The sequence below is a fragment of the Lepus europaeus genome, chromosome 10 (assembly GCF_033115175.1).
Source record: "Lepus europaeus isolate LE1 chromosome 10, mLepTim1.pri, whole genome shotgun sequence".
In the NCBI taxonomy this organism is placed as follows: Eukaryota; Metazoa; Chordata; class Mammalia; order Lagomorpha; family Leporidae; genus Lepus; species Lepus europaeus.
The window spans coordinates 64127305-64145231 of NC_084836.1; the positions used below are offsets into that span (position 1 = coordinate 64127305).

Below are 17927 nucleotides of genomic sequence, written 5' to 3' on the forward strand. Positions count from 1 at the left end.
CCCAAGGACTTGGGCCATCTTCTGCTTTCCCAGGCCATAGCAGAGAGCTGGATCGGAAGTGGAGCAGCCAGGACTAGAACCACTGCCCATATGGGATGCGGGCACTTCAGGCCAGAGCTTTAACCCACTGTACCACAGCGCTGGCCCCATCAGATGATGATTTTCAAATGACAGGATACTAATGTGACTATCAGACTGTCTGCCCAAGCCCACAATTGCAACAAGATGTATCCTTACAGACTAAGACTGATTGGCAGACCCACACATCATAGCAAGTAGATTCTTTTTTTAAAAAAAAAAATTATTTATTTATTTGCAAGTCAGAGTTACACAGAGAGAGGAGAGGTAGAGAGAGAGAGAGAAGTAGAGAGAGAGAGGTAGAGAGAGAGAGGTCTTCCATCGATGGTTCACTCCCCAACTGGCTGCAACGGCCGGAGCTGCACCGAACCGAAGCCAGGAGCCAGGAGCTTCTTCTGGGTCTCCCATGTGGGTGCAGGGGCCCAAGAAGGCCCAAGCCTTCTTCTACTGCTTCTGCAGGCCATAGCAGAGAGATGGATTGGAAGTGGAGTAGCCGGGTCTCAAACCGGTGCCCATATGGGATGCTGGTGCTTCAGGCCAGAGCATTAACCTGCTGCACCACAGCGCCGGCCCCAAGTGCATTCCTTTACTTATAAAGCACCCCATGATTCTGCAAGTTTCTTTTGGTTCATACGTCAGTATTCTTGGGGTTCTAGTTGAGAGACTGAATATACAGACAACAGGCAGATCATGTATAAAAATGAAACAACGCCCCCACAGCCTACTCAGAAAGCAAACCCCTATACCTGTAAGGAAAATCCCAGAAGTGGTTCAGTGAGGAAGTTGCCACTTGGGACGCCCGTGTCACCTATTGGAGTCACAGCTCCTCTGCTTCCTGCTCTGCACATCCTAGGAGGCAGCAGATAACAGTCCCAGTGCTTGGGTCCCTGCCAGGAACGTGGGAGACCTGGATTGAATTCCCAGCTCCTGCTTTTGGCCTGGCCCAGCCCTGGCTGTTGTGGGTATTTGGGTTGGTGAACCAGCAAGTGGAAGATCTCTGTCACTGTCTCTCTACTTTTCACATAAAATGCAAAGTAATACATTTAAAGAAAAAAATTAGCTCAGGAAGCCCTCCTGCTATGAGTTGGGCTTGTAGGAAGCCAGGTGGATCTAGCCATGGTCAACGAGGCCAAACAATAACCCCTAACCCCTGTAATAACCAGCCTAAGGCAGCCAGGACTTGACCAGGAACTGATAGCTTCCTAACTCTGTCTCTGCTTCCAACTGAGGTCCAGCCAGAGAAAACTAAACTTGCATCTGCAGCTGCCTACAGTTCCAAATTCTCCAAGCCCACACCTGAAGGCCTCCCTGCCTCCCACCACCCAGCTTTCCTACTCCTCTGCCCTCCTGAGTCTCCACCAAATACAAGTGATGGCGGCTGACTCCCATGCTACAGCCAGCCCCGAATCAACATCCTGGGCTTTTTCTTATTCAGTTGGTCTTCATTTGTTTCCATATATCAGACCTAGTAATTCTATAAACAACAAATTTCCAAAACCTCTGGCACTGTGGCACAATAGGTTAATCCTCTGCCTGCAGTGCCAGCATCCCCATATGGGCACCAGTTCGAGTCCCAGCTGATTCAGCTCTCTGCTATGGCCTGGGAAAGCAGTAGAAGATGGCCCAAGTCCTTGGGCCCCTGCACCCACGTGAGAGACCCAGAAGAAGCTCCTGGCTCCTGGCTTCGGTTCGGCCCAGCTCCAGCCATTGTGGCCATCTGGGGAGTGAACCAGCGGATGGAAGACCTTTCTCTCTGTCTTTCCCTCTCAATGTCTATAACTCTGCCTCTCAAATAAATAAATAAATCTTAAAAAGAAAAAAAAGCCCATCTTTGTACACAAACAAGCTAATAATATTTTTTTTTAAATGATATGAGTGTTACTTCTAAACAGCCATAAGGTTAGCATGGAACATCTTTTTCACTTCATTCCCTATGTCAGAACGTTTCCAGCCTCGTGTCTCCAGGGATCCTTCCAGAATGTACAGGGACCACAAGAGCGGTGCCCCTAGGGCTCCCGCGGCCTAGGCCAACCCCAAGCAGGAACTACAATTCCCAGCAGCCCCAGCGTCGCAGGGACGCGGCCCAGCGCGCCTGCGCAGTAGTGGGCGCTCGGACCGTGCCGTTCCCGCCAATTCTTGCGGTAACCCTGCCTGGACCTGGTTCCGCGCTCATGGAGTCGTTTGACCCAGCCGAGCTGCCCGAGCTGCTTAAGCTTTATTACCGGAGGCTGTTCCCCTACGCGCAGTATTACCGCTGGCTCAACTATGGCGGAGGTGATGGAGGCGGGCGGCGGGGCGGGAATTGGTTGCAAGTGGGGGGTCTTAGAACGACCAGGAGGTGCCGCCTGCGCGCCGGGCGTTGAGCCGGAGCCCTCCCACCGCTCTGCCGTGGGCGCCCCCGACCCCCCATTCCGGTGTGAGCCGCTGGCGACCCCTACGTGGTGGGGCGCGCGGCGGGAGCGCGTCACCGGGTCGCAGCGGGAAGCTGCGGAGGCGTGATCCGCCCGGGACCGAGGCGCGCCTCCTGGGGAAGTGCTTTCTTACGGGCAGCCGAACTGATTCGGGCCCACCGAGGAGAGAAGTGACGTTACAAGTTTTAATGTCGCTTATCCCTCGTAAATGTGGGACGGCAAACCTCTTCAAATTAGGGACTAGGTCCTGTCTTTTTTTTTTTTTTAACCCCTAACACACTGTGGGGCATCTTCTGGTGGGTTGATGTCATGATACCCAGAGCTGACTGAAGCGCCGAATTGACTGAAATGCGCACTTGTTTTGCAGTGGTAAAGAATTACTTCCAGCACCGTGAATTTTCGTTCACTTTGAAAGATGATATTTACATTCGCTACCAGTCCTTCAACAACCAGAATGACCTGGAAAAGGAGATGCAGAAAATGAACCCATACAAGATTGATATAGGCGCAGTGTATACCCACAGAGTAAGAGAGCTTTTCTGTGTTTTGTGGCTTTGTTTTGTAAACCAAGAATGGGTCGACGCGCCCAGCGTTTTTAGATTAAGTTTTTTGATTTTGTTCTAGAGTGTGGAGTGCCACGGCTGTAACCTGTTTGTGTGCCTGGGCATGCCATGTTGCTGACTGGAAATCCTCTGGAAGTGACTTGGTTGCATTCTCACTGGGACAAAAAATTGAGTTATCTGGCTGAAAATCGGACTGGGGAAGTCCGGTGTGGTTCAAGGGCAGGCAATACTCATAAAAGAGAAGCATTCGCTTCCAGAATTGGAGGTGTTTTCGATCGTCTCTCACACTCACACCCATTCCAGTCCCTTTGACCTGGCCATGGTAGACACTGAAGTCCAGCTACCGCTGCCATCATCATTCCTCTCACTTGCTCTACTATAAAATCCTCCTCCCAGGGGATCCCTGGAGACGAGAGGCCGCTGTCAGCACAGCAGCCACAGTGGTCCTCCTAAAACAACGCAGATTTTCAGATTTTCTGCTCAAAACCACCACCTCTCATCCACCCCCCTTTTCACTCAGACTAGAAGCTCCTCTCTCCCCTCTCCTCACGCCCCTCCTGGCACACTGGCCCTTGCTCAGGCCATTTCCACTGCCAACAACTCATTTCCCCAGATAACCACTTGGTTTATTCGCTCACCTCTTTCCAGTCTGACCCACATAGCCCCTTCTCAGTGAGACCTTCTTCATCCTGTCATTGGACCATCCCGAGTGCCTAGAATAACACCCACCAGAAAGAGTACACCATAAGCATTTGGTAAATGAATGAGCAAATTAAAATTTTCTTCATTCCCCTCCTTAAGCATATACATAGGATAATAGCTTCTTTATTAAGTTTTTACGTGTTGTACGGTTGTCCATGTCTGTGGGAGGTTAGTTGCAGAACCTCCTGCAGACATTAAAATCCCTGGATATGCTATTTTCTTACATAAAATGGCATAATGTTTGCATATAACCTACACATGTTCTCCTGCATACTTTAAATCATCTCTAGATTATTTATAATACCTACTATAGTATAAATGCTTTATAAATAATTGTATTGTTTAGGGAATAATGAAAAAAGTCCACATATTCAGTGCAGACCCAGGTGTGTGTGTGTGTGTGTGTGTATGATTGTTTTTTAATCTGTATTTTTTGTTGTTTAATCTTTTAATAAAATGTAGAAAGAAAAACTGGTTTACTCTACTGGTTTCCTCCCACAACAGTCAGGGCTGTGCCAGGTCAAAGCCAGGAGCCCAGAACTCATTCTGAGTCTCCCATGTGGGCAGGGTCGCAACTACGTAAGCCATCACTGCTGACTCCCAGGGTGTGCATAAGCAGGGAGCTGGAACCGGAGCAGAGGTGCCAGGACTGGAACCAGCACTCCAGGATGGGATCAGACGTCCATGCTGCAGCTTAACCCGCTGTACCACAACCTACCCCAGTGGCAGTTTTAAAAGTTCTTCTGTTACACTATGCTCTACATTGCTTTTTTTCTATTTTTCCCCTGTCTTTCATGTTAGAGGCTTGCCTCAGATGTCTGCTTATTTTTTGCTTGCTGTTTATATTTAAGATTGGAGTACTAAAAAGCTGGTTAGAAGCTCCATACAGACATCTGTGATTTCTCTGCTGCAGGGGTGACCTGGCTGAACCGTGTTATTCTGGAACCTAACGTGAATTTCTCTAAATCTTTGTCAAAGAATGAAAACTCCACAGTACAGAAATATTTGTTTTGTTTGCTGTTCTATACCTTGAGCCTAGAACAGTGCTTGGCTCATCTGGTCAGTTTCTTCAGAGAAAAATCTAACAGTCTCCTGCCTGGGTTGACAGTGGGAAGGTATAGAAGTGGAGCTCCACATTCCTCATATAGAAGTTGAACCCCCCTAATCGCAGGACAGTACACTCTTGTTGGGCTGTGCCTGTTGTCCCCTCAGCCTGGAGACTGCTTATACTGTCCAGATAATAATTCAGGCGTCTTCTGCCAGGGACACAGACGAGCAGTCACCTGGCTCTGCAGGGATCTGGGGGCTTCCTGCTTCTTAAACAGGCTTTGAATCAATCTTTTTTCTAATCTCAGCTTCACCACCACACAAGTGCTTCCTCTTCCAGAGACACCTGGTGTTGCTACTACTGAGCCTTTCCGAGTTCTCAGGTGTAAATTGGGTATCTCTTTCTTTACAATTCAGCTTTCATGAGTCTGAAGTTTCCCTCCTGAATTACAAAGTTATAAATTTATAAAACATTCTGGTGGTAGTATCTCCTCTCTGATTTTTTTTAAAGCCTTATGCCTTTTAATAAAAAAAAAAAAAAAGGAAAGCTTTATTCACTATTGTAGGGGTTTGAAGGGAGTAGAATAAGTACCTGTATTCAATCCACCTGCTTTATCTGGTAGACCATAGCCTCTTGATAATAAACCTTGGTTCAAACTGCCTGGGGAGATTTTTTTTTGAGTTACTGAAAAATTTAGGCACCGGCGCTGTGGTGCAATGGGTTAAAGCCCCAGCCTGCAGTGCCGGCATCCCATATGGGTGTCGGTTCATATCCTAGCTGCTCCTCTTCCAATCCAGCTCTTTGCCTATGGCCTGGGAAAGCAGTGGAAGATGGCTCAGGTGCTTGGGCCCCTGCACCCATATGGGAGATCTGGAGGAGGCTCCTGGCTCCTGGCTTTGGATCCACTCAGCTATGGCCATTACGGGAGTGAACCAGCAGGTGAAAGACCTCACTCTGTCTCTACCTCTCTCTATAACTGTCTTTCAAATAAATAAAATCTTTTTATAAAAAAGAAAAAAATTAAAATTAATACATATTTGTTACCTTTGTATAGTACCAAGTAAAAGTCCTTAAAACATCTTGCAATAGGGCATTATCTCTACATACTTGTCCTTATCAGAAACCTAAAAACAGCTCTATTGTAAGTTCTATCAGCCAACAAATATTAAGTGGGTAAAAGTGAAAACTGTCTTCAATTCTGGATACGTGGGATCCAAAGTAATGCACTTCAGGGCCAGGTGTTTGGCACAATGATTAAGTCACTGCTTAGGACTTACCGGGATCCATCCCATATTGGAGTCCTGGCTACTTCAGTCCAACCCAGCTTCCTGCTCATGTATGTCCTGGGAGGCTGCAATTAATGGTTCAAGTATATGGGTCCCTGACACCCACATAGGAGACCACAATGGAGTTCCAGGGCTCCTGGCTTCAGTGTGGCCCAGCTCTGGCTGTTGCCACCACCTGGGGAGTGAACCAGCAGGTAGAAGATTGCTGTCAATGTCTCTGCTTTTCAAATAAAATGAAAATCATACTTTAAAAAAAAAAAGTGCCGGCGCCGTGGCTCAACAGGCTAATCCTCTGCCTTGCGGCACCGGCACACCGGGTTCTAGTGCCGGTTGGGGTGCTGGATTCTGTCCCGGTTGCCCCTCTTCCAGGCCAGCTCTCTGCTATGGCCCAGGAGTGCAGTGGAGGATGGCCCAAGTCCTTGGGCCCTGCACCCCATGGGAAACCAGGATAAGCACCTGGCTCCTGGCTTCGGATCAGCGCGGTGCGCCGGCCGCAGCGCGCAGGCCATGGTGGCCATTGGAGGGTGAACCAACGGCAAAAAGGAAGACCTTTCTCTCTCACTGTCCACTCTGCCTGTCAAAAAAAAAAAAAAAAAAAAAAAGTGATGAGGGGCCAGCGTCCCACATGGGCACCTGTTCAAGTCCCAGGTGTTCCACTTCAGACTCAGCTCCCTGCGAATGGCCTGGGAAAAGCAGTGGAAGATGGCTCAAGTGCCTGGGCCCCTGCCTCCCACATGGGAGACCTAGAAGAAGCTCCTGGCTTCAGCATGGCCAAGCCCTGACCATTGTAGCCATCTGGGGAGTGAACCAGCAGATGGAAGTGCCCTCTCTCACTTTCTCTCTCTCTCTAACTCTGCCTTTCAAATAAATAAATCTTTTTAAACAAAATGGTGAACTTGGACATAGACTTGGCATTATATAGTTTCTTCATTTCTTTTTGACCACTTTTTCCACATAGCTAAAAAATAAATTTTCAGGCCGGCGCCGTGGCTTAACAGGCTAATCCTCCGCCTTGCGGCGCCGGCACACCGGGTTCTAGTCCCGGTCGGGGCACCGATCCTGTCCCGGTTGCCCCTCTTCCAGGCCAGCTCTCTGCTGTGGCCAGGGAGTGCAGTGGAGGATGGCCCAAGTGCTTGGGCCCTGCACCCCATGGGAGACCAGGATAAGCCCCTGGCTCCTGCCATCGGAACAGCGCAGTGGGCCAGCCGCAGTGGCCATTGGAGGGTGAACCAACGGCAAAAAGGAAGACCTTTCTCTCTGTCTCCCTCTACTGTCCACTCTGCCTGTCAAAAATAATAAATAAATAAATAAATAAATAAATAAACTTTCAGCAACGTGGCAGCTACTGTAAAAACTAAGCAGTGTTTTTTGTACCTGTAGCCCAGTCAACACAATACCGTGAAGCTGGGCGCTTTCCAGGCTCAGGAGAAAGAGCTGGTGTTCGACATTGACATGACGGACTACGACGACGTGAGGAGATGTTGTAGGTGAGCCCCGGGGGCCTGGCTGCTGGGGGGGGCCTCACCATCAGGGAGTAATGGCGCCTCTGCTCCAGTTCTGCAGACATTTGTTCCAAGTGCTGGACCCTCATGACCATGGCCATACTCATCATCGACCGAGCGTTGAAGGGCAAGTATCAGCAGTGTCTGAGTGGGGTCAACTGCGAGGCAGTGTTCTCCTCCGAAGAGTACTCTCTGAGTTTGATAAGTTTCTGATACGTTTCCTTGAAGCACATAAGAGGAAAATAAATTATAAGGATAAAGTTGGAGTGGGAACATTACTACAGCTATTGAACAAACCAGTTATTTTTTTCCAATTCAGTCATCTATTGAGCAGCAACAGGCACTAGGTACTATTCTAGGTGAGGGAAATATAAAGGTAATTTGTGTAGGTTACACAGTCTGAGGAGACAGGTAAGAAAAGTGAGGGTTAGATTCGTGGTGACTAATGCACAGCGAGGTGTGGGGACACCGAAACAGCAGGGATGCAAGAAGGGCTGGGGACAGGTTGACTCAGAGACTCCCAAAAAGGGGTGGTGGTGGTGGTGACAGCAAACTCAGGCTTGTATAGAGGGTTCATTGTGTGCCAGGCGATGTTCTATTTCTACTTTTTAAATATTCCCACATCAAGGTTTTGGTTTTGGTTTTTTTTTAAGATTTATTTATGTAGTTGTTTTGAAAGAATCCTACAGAGAGAAGGAGAGACAGAGAGAGAAACAGATCTTCCATCTGCTGGTTCACTCCCCCAAGACAGCCACAACAGCCAAGGCTGGGCCAGGCAGGAGCCAGGAGCTTCTTCCGGGTCTCCCATGTGAGTGCAGGGGACCAAGGACTTGAGCCATCTTCTGCTGCTTTCCCAGCCCATTTTCAGGGTGCTAGATCAGAGTGCTAGAAATGGAGCAGCTAGGACATGAACTGGCGCCCATATGGGATGCCAACATCACAAACTGAGGCTTTAGCCACTATGCCACAAGGCCGGCGCTGTGGCATAGCAGGTAAAGCCACCACCTGCAGTGCCGGCATCCTTTATGGGCGCCAGTTTGATCCCAGCTGCTCCACTTTCTGATCCAGCTCTCTGCTGTGGCTTGGGAAAGCAGTAGAAGAAGGCCCAAGTCCTTGGGCCCCTGCACCCATGTGGAAGACCTGGAGGAGGCTCCTGGCTTCAGATAGGCATAGCTCTAGCCGTTGTGGCCAACTGGGGAGTGAACCAGGAGATGGAAGACAGTCTCTCTCTCTCTCTCTCTCTCTGCCTCTTCTTCTCTCTGTGTAACTCTGACTTTCAAATAAATCTTTAAAAATAAATAAATAATAAAGATAAGTGGTGATGGGTCAGGGACAGATGGAAGTGCTTCTTGGCAGAGGAACCAGGATTGGTAAAGACAGGAAGAAAAACCATGAGGGACACAGGAAACTACAAGCAATTTAGTGTAGTAAAGAGGAGAGCACATGTAGATAACTGGTGAGACAAATGGAAGCCAGGAAGTAAGCAAGAACTGGAAATTTATATATTTGTCTTAAAACCTGTGGTTGCTCCCCTCCTCAGAGGACTTTGGATTTAAGCATCGTCTCTGGGTGTATTCTGGAAGGAGAGGTGTTCATTGTTGGGTCTGCGATGAATCGGTTAGGAAGTTGTCCTCCACAGTGCGTTCTGGAATAGTTGAGTATTTGAGTCTTGTAAAGGTAAGACCCTTTAAATTATAATTTTATGTGTTTTTGTTTGTTTGTTTACTAGATGTTAAAGTTAGCCCAGATAGAGTTGTTGAAACTCTACAAAATAGGATTCAAGCTTCTGTATTTTGACAGAATTTAATCAGTATTTTTGAATTTACGCGATCTTAACTATAATAATAGAACACATTAAAGGAAATTTTAAATTATTTCTGTTATATACATGAAGTATTTTTTGATGGTTTATTTTTCAGGGCGGTCAAGACGTTAAGAAGAAAGTTCACCTAAGTGAAAAAGTTCACCCTTTTGTCAGGTCAGCAAATACTCCACACAGGTTAAGTTGTGTCTCATTTGCCTGTGTGTGCTCTTAGAATTACCGTGCCGTCAGTTTTCACTGCGGGGTAGCATTTTACAACAGTAACAGCTACAGTTGCTTGAGAGCTTGTTTTCTGCAGCAGTATTCATGAGGGTGTTCGAACATTGTTCCCACTGTCTTTACCATCTATGAGAAGCATGACAGTGTCTCCACTTACAGATGAGAAAAGTGTGCTTTAGAGAGTCTATAATTTGGTGTTACACAGCAAGTCTTTTTTTTTCCTTTGAAAAATTAATATCCCAGGTTCTTTTTACTTAGAGGAGAATTTTTTTTTTTAATTTTATTTATTTACTTGAAAGAGTTACAGAGAGGCAGAGGCAAAGAGAGAGGGAGATATCTTCCATCTGCTGGTTCATTCCCCAAATGGCTGCAATGGCCAGAGCTGAGCCGATCTGAAGCCAGGAGCGTCTTCCAGGTCTCCCACACAGGTGCAGGGGCTCAAGGACTTGAGCCATCTTCCTCTGCTTTCCCAGGCCACAGCAGAGAGCTGGATCAGAAGTGGTGCAGCCGGGACTCAAACTGGCGCCCATGTGGGATGCTCGCACTGCAGGCGGCGGTTTTACTTGCTATGCCACAGCGCCAGCCCCAGCAAGTCATTGTTAAATTTAGCATTCATGGCCTGGTCTGCCTAGTTCCAGAGCTCATATTCTTCCATTTAATTCACTACTTCTCTAAGACAGTGGAAAGAATGTTGCATTAGGAATAAGAACCCCTATTCCACCTATGATCTTGATAAAATATTGGAGCCTCCATTTCCTTGTCTAGGAGAACCTCACCTGCTCTCAGTCACGGCAAAGACTACTGAAATGTTAGCTAGGAAATACAATTTGCAAGCACTATAGTTATTGAGATGTTAAAATAAGCAATCAGAATATAGACTGTATTCCCACAATCTACTACTCATGTCTTTTTTTGTCTTTGTTTTTGTTTTAAAGATATACTTACTTATTTATTTGAGAGGCAGAAAGAGAGAGAGGTCTTCCAATCCCTGGTTCACTCCCCAAATGGCCACAATGCCTGATTTGAGCCAATCCAAAGCCAGGAGCCAGGAGCTTCTTCCGGGTTTCCCACGTGGATGTAAGGGACCAAGCACTTGGGCCATCGTCTACTTCTTTCCCAGGCTGTGGCAGAGAGGTGGATCGGAAGTGGAGCAGCCGGGACTCAAAATAGCACCCGTGGGATGCCAGCACTACAGGTGGTGGCTTTACCTGCTACGCGAAAGCCCCAGCCCCTACTACTCATGTCTTATGAAGTCCTGGCATTGGTCACTTTCTACCCTTGTCACACAGGGACTTGCCATCTTCCACTGCTTTTTCCAGGCCATTAGCAGGGATCTAGATCAGAAGTGGAGCAAACTGGTGCCCAAATGAGATGCCATCATTGCAGGCAGAGGCTTTACCTGATGTGCCACACCACCAGCCTGTTATATAACCTGGATACCTGTTCTTTTCCAAGTACTATGCTGGGGTCTTTTTTTCTCATGTAACACTCATAACCCTGCAAAGGAATATATAATTCTGATTTTAGCTGATTAAGTTCCAGAATTTCTCCTTTTTACTTGTTCAGTATGTATAGTGGCGAATTAGAAGTCTTTGAAAATAGAGTGGATTAAAATTATATCTTTGCAAAAAATGAAGAGAGTGTAGGGAGGGACAGGGATGAGTTGGGGGAGCAGGGGAGTGAGGGAAGTGTGGTTGTCTTCCTGGAACCATACCTATCGAATAAATAAAATCTGTTCTCTTCATTTTAATAAAAAATGTTTTTAAAAAATTCCAGAAATTCGGTAAAAATAAGCATAGCCTCCCATCCAATGGCAACAATACCTGTGTCGCATATGTGATGTTAAACAGTGTTGGGACTTTGTTGTCATTGTTGTTCCTGCAGAAGATCCATAAACATAATTAAAAAATACTTTGAAGAATATGCCTTGGTTGGTCAAGATATTCTTGAAAATAAAGAAAGCTGGGATAAGATTTTAGCCCTTGTTCCTGAAGATATCCTTTCCTGAGACCATTTCTAGTTGTATTGATCTGTGATATGCATTCTGCTTGCATATTCTCTTATGCTTATTCCTGTAAATTTAACCCTTATTGCTCAAAATATCTCCAGTGTTTCTACCTTTTTCTTTTCTTTTTTTAAGATTTTATTTATTTGAGAGAGAGAGGTCTTCTATCCACTGGTTCACTCCCCAAATGGCCGATAAGGCCAGACCTGGGCCAATCCAAAGCCAGGGCCCGGGAGCTTCTTCCAGGTCTCACACAAGTGCAGAGGCCCAAAGACTTGGGTCTTTGCTGCTTTCCCAGGCCATAGCAGAGAGCTGGATCGGAAGTGGAGCAGCTGGGACTCAAACCAGCACCCATATGGGATGCCGGCACTGCAGGTGGCGGCTTTACCCGCTACGCCACAGCACCAGCCCCTCCTCCTTTTTCTATCATCTTCCTGCAGCACAGTCAGAGGATCATTTTATAAGCCAGTTTCCTCATTTTGGAAATTGGTCCTAGAATGAATGGCTAAAGAATGTTTCATCATTTAATCAAAATGTGTGCAGGCCAGGGAACGCTTTCCCTCTTCCAGCTGCTCTGACATTCTTTCTGTGATGTTACCACTGTATTTTTACTGGGGAATTTTCTAAGGATATAAATGTTTAACGTTTGTGTTTTAGAGGGCCTTACTAATTACTTTCTCAGTAGTTAGAAGCATTAGATAACATGGTGATCCACACTGAAAACTGAGTTGTTCATGGATATGCCTTGAGTGGGTGTGTTCCTTAATGATCCATCACCAATTCATGCCGATCTTCAACAAGGCTTCCAGAAGTGTCACAGCTCTCTTCAGCGTTGGGAGCACTTGAAGAAAACAATAGCCAGACATCAGGTATGTCCCACTGAATCTGTGTTACAAATAGAGTATTGCAGTTCTTAGTGAAACTGTTTTGCTTAGTTGGCTAACGATGGTTGGAAATCATTTTTTAACCTTCCTCAAAGAAATCCTCATAAGGTCCTACCAGTCCTCATAATGAGCTTACCTCTGTTTTTAGAATAACACCAAAAACGACAAATGTGCACCCTGGCTGGAGTGGGAGATTATGCTGCAGTACTGTTTTCCACGGCTGGATATCAATGTTAGCAAAGGAATCAATCATTTACTGAAGAGCCCTTTCAGTGTGCATCCTAAAACAGGTACTGTGTGACAACAGTAAGGAAAACTAAAAGAAAAATTAGTTGTTTTTCTGTTTCAGTGAGCATATCACTAGGTGTGAACACACGTGATGTCTGTGATTAGTAAAGGCTAAAGGATTGCTCTGTCAGCCGATACCTAAGTTAACGTTTTGCATTGTTGATTAAGTAGCTACCAGGTGAGTTTCCACTATGGAAATGTTTTTCAGTTGGGTTTCTGAAAAGTCAGAAAGTGTTAGAATCAGAGTTGGCGAGTACTTCATAATCTCAGGATAACAGGTCTTGTAATACAGAGGAGAAGACAGTGGCCCAGGAGTTTAAAGTGATTTGTCCAAGGTCATGAACAAACGTCATGTGTCAATGCCAGGAACAGAGTTCGTTCCTTAAAGTTCTGGGGCCAGTATTGTGGCATAGAGGCTTAAGCCACTGCCTGTGATGCTGGCATCCCATATGAGCACTGGTTTGAGTCCCAGTTACTCCACTTCTGATCCAGCTCCCTGCTAATGTGCCTGGGAAAAGCAGTGGAAGATGGCCCAAGTCCTTGGGCTCCTATACCCACATGGGAGACCCAAATGAAACTCCTGGCTCCTGGCTTCATCCTGGTCTAGTCCTGGCCATTGTGGCCATTTGGGAAGTGAACCAGCAGATGGAAGCTCTCTCTGTCTCTCCATCTCTCTAACTCTGCCTTGTGAATAAATAAAATAAATCTTAAAAAAAAACTCAAAGTTCCATGCATTTTCCACTATGCTGATTCCTTCAAAATTTTCTTGATAGTTATGTCTGCTTTTTTACATTTTTCTTAGATAATACTTGATGGACTGAAGTTAAAGTAGATATAAAAGTAGCTATATTCTCATAAAAGATTACTCCATCCAACCAAGGGACATATTGTAGAAGTGTATTTAGTTGTCCTCTTTAAAATTGTTTGGAAAGCAGAGAGAGAGAGAGATGGACAAAGAGGTCTTCTCTCCATTCATTCACTCCCCCAGTGCCAATAATAACAAAGCCAGGAGCCTAGAACTCCGTCTGGGTCTCCCAAGTAGGTGACAAGGACCCAAGCACTTGAGCCATCATCTGCTGCCTCCCAGAAAGCGCATTGGCAGGAAGCTGGATCAGAAGTGGGGGAGCTGGAACTTGAACCAGACATTCCATTATGGGATGTGGATGTCCCAAGCAGCAACGTAACCACTGTACCACATGCCTGCTGCTAGTTGTCCACTTCAGTGTCAACAGTCCAACCCCACCACTTGTTACGAGATCTTAGACAAATTAACTCTTTTCTGTGCCTCGGTTTCTTCATCTGTAAAATGGAAATATAGTGTCTACCTCAGTGAGGTATTGTAAAGATCTAAAATGTAAAGTGCTTAAAAAAATGTCTGGCACACATTGCGTTCTTCCACACGGCTCAGTTTCCTTTAACAGTCTATAATGACTGCAGTTTAAACGCTTACATAGCAGTTCTTCAAACCTGTCAACTGTGTGTTTTTAGCTTCTTTTGCTAATGAGCTTAATATTTATTTTATGCAGGCCAGCACCGTGGCTCACTTGGTTAATCCTCCGCCTGCGGCGCCGGCATCCCATATAGGCGCCGGTTCTAGTCCCGGTTGCTCTTCTTCCAGTCCAGCTCTCTGCTGTGGGCCTGGGAAGGCAGTGGAGGATGGCCCAAGTGCTTGGGCCCCTGCACCTGCATGGGAGACCAGGAGGAAGCACCTGGCTCCTGGCTTCAGATTGGCGTAGCTCTGGCCATAAATCTTTTATGCTTAATTCTAAAGCTCCAGTAGGTATCAGGTTTGAGTAAATAATTATGCTCACTCATAAGTGTATACATTTTCAGGGCATCTGTTTGCCTTTTCTATCAAGTAACTGCAGTCCTGTTACTCTTTCTTCAAGTAACAACTCCTAATTTTCTTAATTATTCTACTTAGTACTCACCTGGCATTCTGTAGACTCATTTTGAAAATGTGGTCTCCCAGGTGTAGATGTTGTAGAAAAAGTAAGATACTGTTAACTACAATCATGCATCATTTAACAGTGGGAATACTTTGTGGGAAATGCATCATTAGGCAGTTTTGCGGCTGTGTGAATATAGCAGATGAAAGATTGTGTGTGTGCCTTTGCTTGTCTCTTCCCCTCTGTCACTCTGCTTTTCAAGTAAGTAAGTAAGTAAATATATAAATAAACTGAGAAGGAAGTACATAGTTAAGATGCCCAAATCTAGCTTCTGATTTCAGGTTCCCACCAATGTAGACCCTAGGAGGCAGCAGAGATAGCTCAAATAACTGGGTTCCTGTAACATCAACATGGGAAACCTGGATTGAACTCCTGGTTCAGTTGTCCCAGCCATCATAGGCATTTGAAGAATGAACCAGTTCTCTGTCTCTCTGCCTCTCAGATAAGTATTAGTCGAAAGAGATATGAAAGGCACAGTTAATGTGAAAATGTGAAAGTATATTTCTAAATACTGGATTTTTTTTAAAAAAAGATTTATTTATTTATTTGAAAGAGTTACACAGAGAGAGAAGAGACAAAGAGAGAGAGAGAGAGAGAGAAAGGTCTTCCATCCACTGGTTCACTCCCCAATTGGCCGCAACGGCCAGAGCTGGGCCAATCCAAAGCCAGGAGCTTCCTCTGGGTCTCCCATGTGGGTGCAGGGGCCCAAAGACTTGGGCCATCCTCCACTGCCTCCCCAGGCCATAGCAAAGAGTAGGATCGGAAGTGGAGCAGCCGGGACTCAAAAGCCAGTGCCCATATGGGATGCCAGCGCTGCAGGCAGTGGCTCTACTTGCCACGCCACAACACCGGCCCCTTTTATTTTTAATTAATTAATTTATTTAAAAGGCAGAGTTACAGAGAAAGAAAGATCTTCCATCCACTGGTTTACTCCCCAAGTGACTGCAACAGCTGGAACTGGGCAGATCCGAAGCCAGGAACCAGGAGCTTCTTCCGGGTCTCCTGCATGGGTACAAGGGCCCAAGTACTTAGACCATCTTCTACTGCTTTCCCAGGCCATAGCACAGAGCTGGATCAGAAGTGGAGCAGCGGGGACTCCAGTTGTTGCCTATATGGGATCCTGGCTCCACAGGTGGCAGCTTTATCCACTATGCCACAGTGCCAACCCCTAAATATTGTCCTTAACAGATAAATCTATTTCATCTGCTGGTTCACTCCCCAAATGGCCACAATAGCCAGAGCTGGGCCAACCAAAGCCAGCAGCATTCTCCGGTCTCCCACAGACGTGGATCATCTTCTGCTGCTTTCCCAGGCATATTAGCTGAGAGCTAGATCAGAATTGGAGCAGCTGGGACTAGAACCAGTGCCCATATGAGATGCTGGCACTGCAGGTGGCAGCTTTACCCACTACACCACAGTGCTGGCCCCAGATAAAAATTTTAACCAAAAATAACTTGTAGAAGATAGCCAGTCTATGATGATTTATATTTTGCAATCATCACTTTGTAAATTTTGGTTCTTACAGGTCGCATTTCTGTACCCATTAATTTACAGAAAGTGGACCAGTTTGATCCATTTACTGTTCCAACTATAAGGTATGTACCAGATCATTGAACACTCTGATTTGTGTGTGAGTGTTGCTCTGAATCTGAAGCCAGTTAGATTAGATACCTTAGAGACCAGCTGGAGGAGCATGCTGTATATCGTCATGGAGATTATGACCAATGGTTCTAAGGTGAGATGATGATGCCCTGATATAGCTGCTATACAAGCTATTCCGCTGCTATGTAGGAAAAAGATTGTAAGCTCAAATCAATTTGGGAAATGTGGACTGAAATAGATTTTTTTTTTTTTTTTTTTTTTTGACAGGCAGAGTGGATAGTGAGAGAGAGAGAGAGAGAGAGAGAAAGGTCTTCCTTTTTGCCGTTGGTTCACCCTCCAATGGCCACTGCGGCTGGCACGCTGCAGCTGGCGCACCGCGCTGATCCGAAGCCAGGAGCCAGGTGCTTCTCCTGGTCTCCCATGGGGTGCAGGGCCCAAGCATTTGGGCCATCCTCCACTGCACTCCCGGACCATAGCAGAGAGCTGGCCTGGAAGAGGGGCAACCGGGACAGAATCCGGCACCCCGACCGGAACTAGAACCCGGTGTGCCGGCGCTGCAAGGCAGAGGATTAGCCTATTGAGCTGCGGCACCGGCTGATTATTTCTTTTACACAAGATTTCCCTATCTTTAGTATGATAATGCACATCAAAACCTCTAAGAAGAGACCATAGTTTTTAGAATATGCCAAATTTAGTTGGCCACGTAATTTTTTCACAGAAAATATTGTAGGATTTGTGTTCTATATCATACATACACAGTGTAATGCCGACCAGGACCCAGGTTAAAATTCTTACTGTTACTTTTAGCTCCATCTGCCATGAATTAGATGCCATTTCCAACAATGAAGAGGAAAAAGAGGAGAATGAAGCTGAATCTGATATCAAACGTAGAACCAGAGGTTGGTTAACATATTGAAGCTTCATATGAACACAGGCTTTTTATTTTATTGTTATTATTTTTTAAATATTTATTTTATTAGAAAGGCAGAGTTACAGAGAGGGAAGCAGAAACAGAGAGATATTCCATCCACTGGTTTATTCCCCAAATGGCCTCAGTGGCCAGAGGTGGGTCTGGCTGGAGCCAGGAACTTCATCCATGTCTCCCCTGTGGGTTCCGGGGCCCAAGTACTTGGACCATCTTCTGCTGCTTTCCCAGGCATATTAGCAGGGAGCTGGATTGGAAGTGGAGCAGCTGGGACTCGAACTGGTACCCATATCAGATGCTGGCACTGCAGGTGGTGGCTTTACCTGCTACACCACAATGCCAACCCCAACACAGGCTTTTTATATGGATAAGCATCTGTCACTCCAGTCATTAATTCTCCTTGGATTTAGCCCAGGATAGGTCAATGGTTTAAGCAACTTGAAAGCAACTCAGTAACAAGTAAGTTTATAGCAATGTTTCTGCCTTCATCAATTGCCCAAATGGTATTTTTGCATCCAATATTGGATTCAACAAATATTTACTAAGCAATTTCTAAGTGTTGGAATCTAAGAACAGTGAGTTGTCAGTTGTTACTGATAATTATCTAACTCAGCATCTTAGATTCAATAACTATTTATTTCAC

The 17927-nt window shown here is 46.0% G+C and overlaps 1 protein-coding gene across 3 annotated transcripts in view; it reads left to right on the top strand.

The window, feature by feature from the left end:
- Window positions 1-2192: 2192 nt before the first annotated feature.
- Window positions 2193-17927, top strand: part of PRIM1 (DNA primase subunit 1) — a 28415-nt gene continuing 12680 nt past the window's right edge. For 2 of the 3 annotated variants that reach the window (XM_062203421.1, XM_062203420.1), the window contains exons 1-11: window positions 2193-2352; window positions 2857-3014; window positions 7469-7575; window positions 7644-7717; window positions 9131-9267; window positions 9510-9568; window positions 11516-11625; window positions 12414-12505; window positions 12669-12810; window positions 16283-16352; window positions 17167-17258. In XM_062203421.1, the coding sequence (XP_062059405.1) occupies window positions 2250-2352; window positions 2857-3014; window positions 7469-7575; window positions 7644-7717; window positions 9131-9267; window positions 9510-9568; window positions 11516-11625; window positions 12414-12505; window positions 12669-12810; window positions 16283-16352; window positions 17167-17258 (1144 nt within the window). In that variant the 5' untranslated portion in view covers window positions 2193-2249. The remainder of the gene's footprint in view (window positions 2353-2856; window positions 3015-7468; window positions 7576-7643; window positions 7718-9130; window positions 9268-9509; window positions 9569-11515; window positions 11626-12413; window positions 12506-12668; window positions 12811-16282; window positions 16353-17166; window positions 17259-17927) is intronic. The other variant, XM_062203422.1, reaches the window with a different exon arrangement.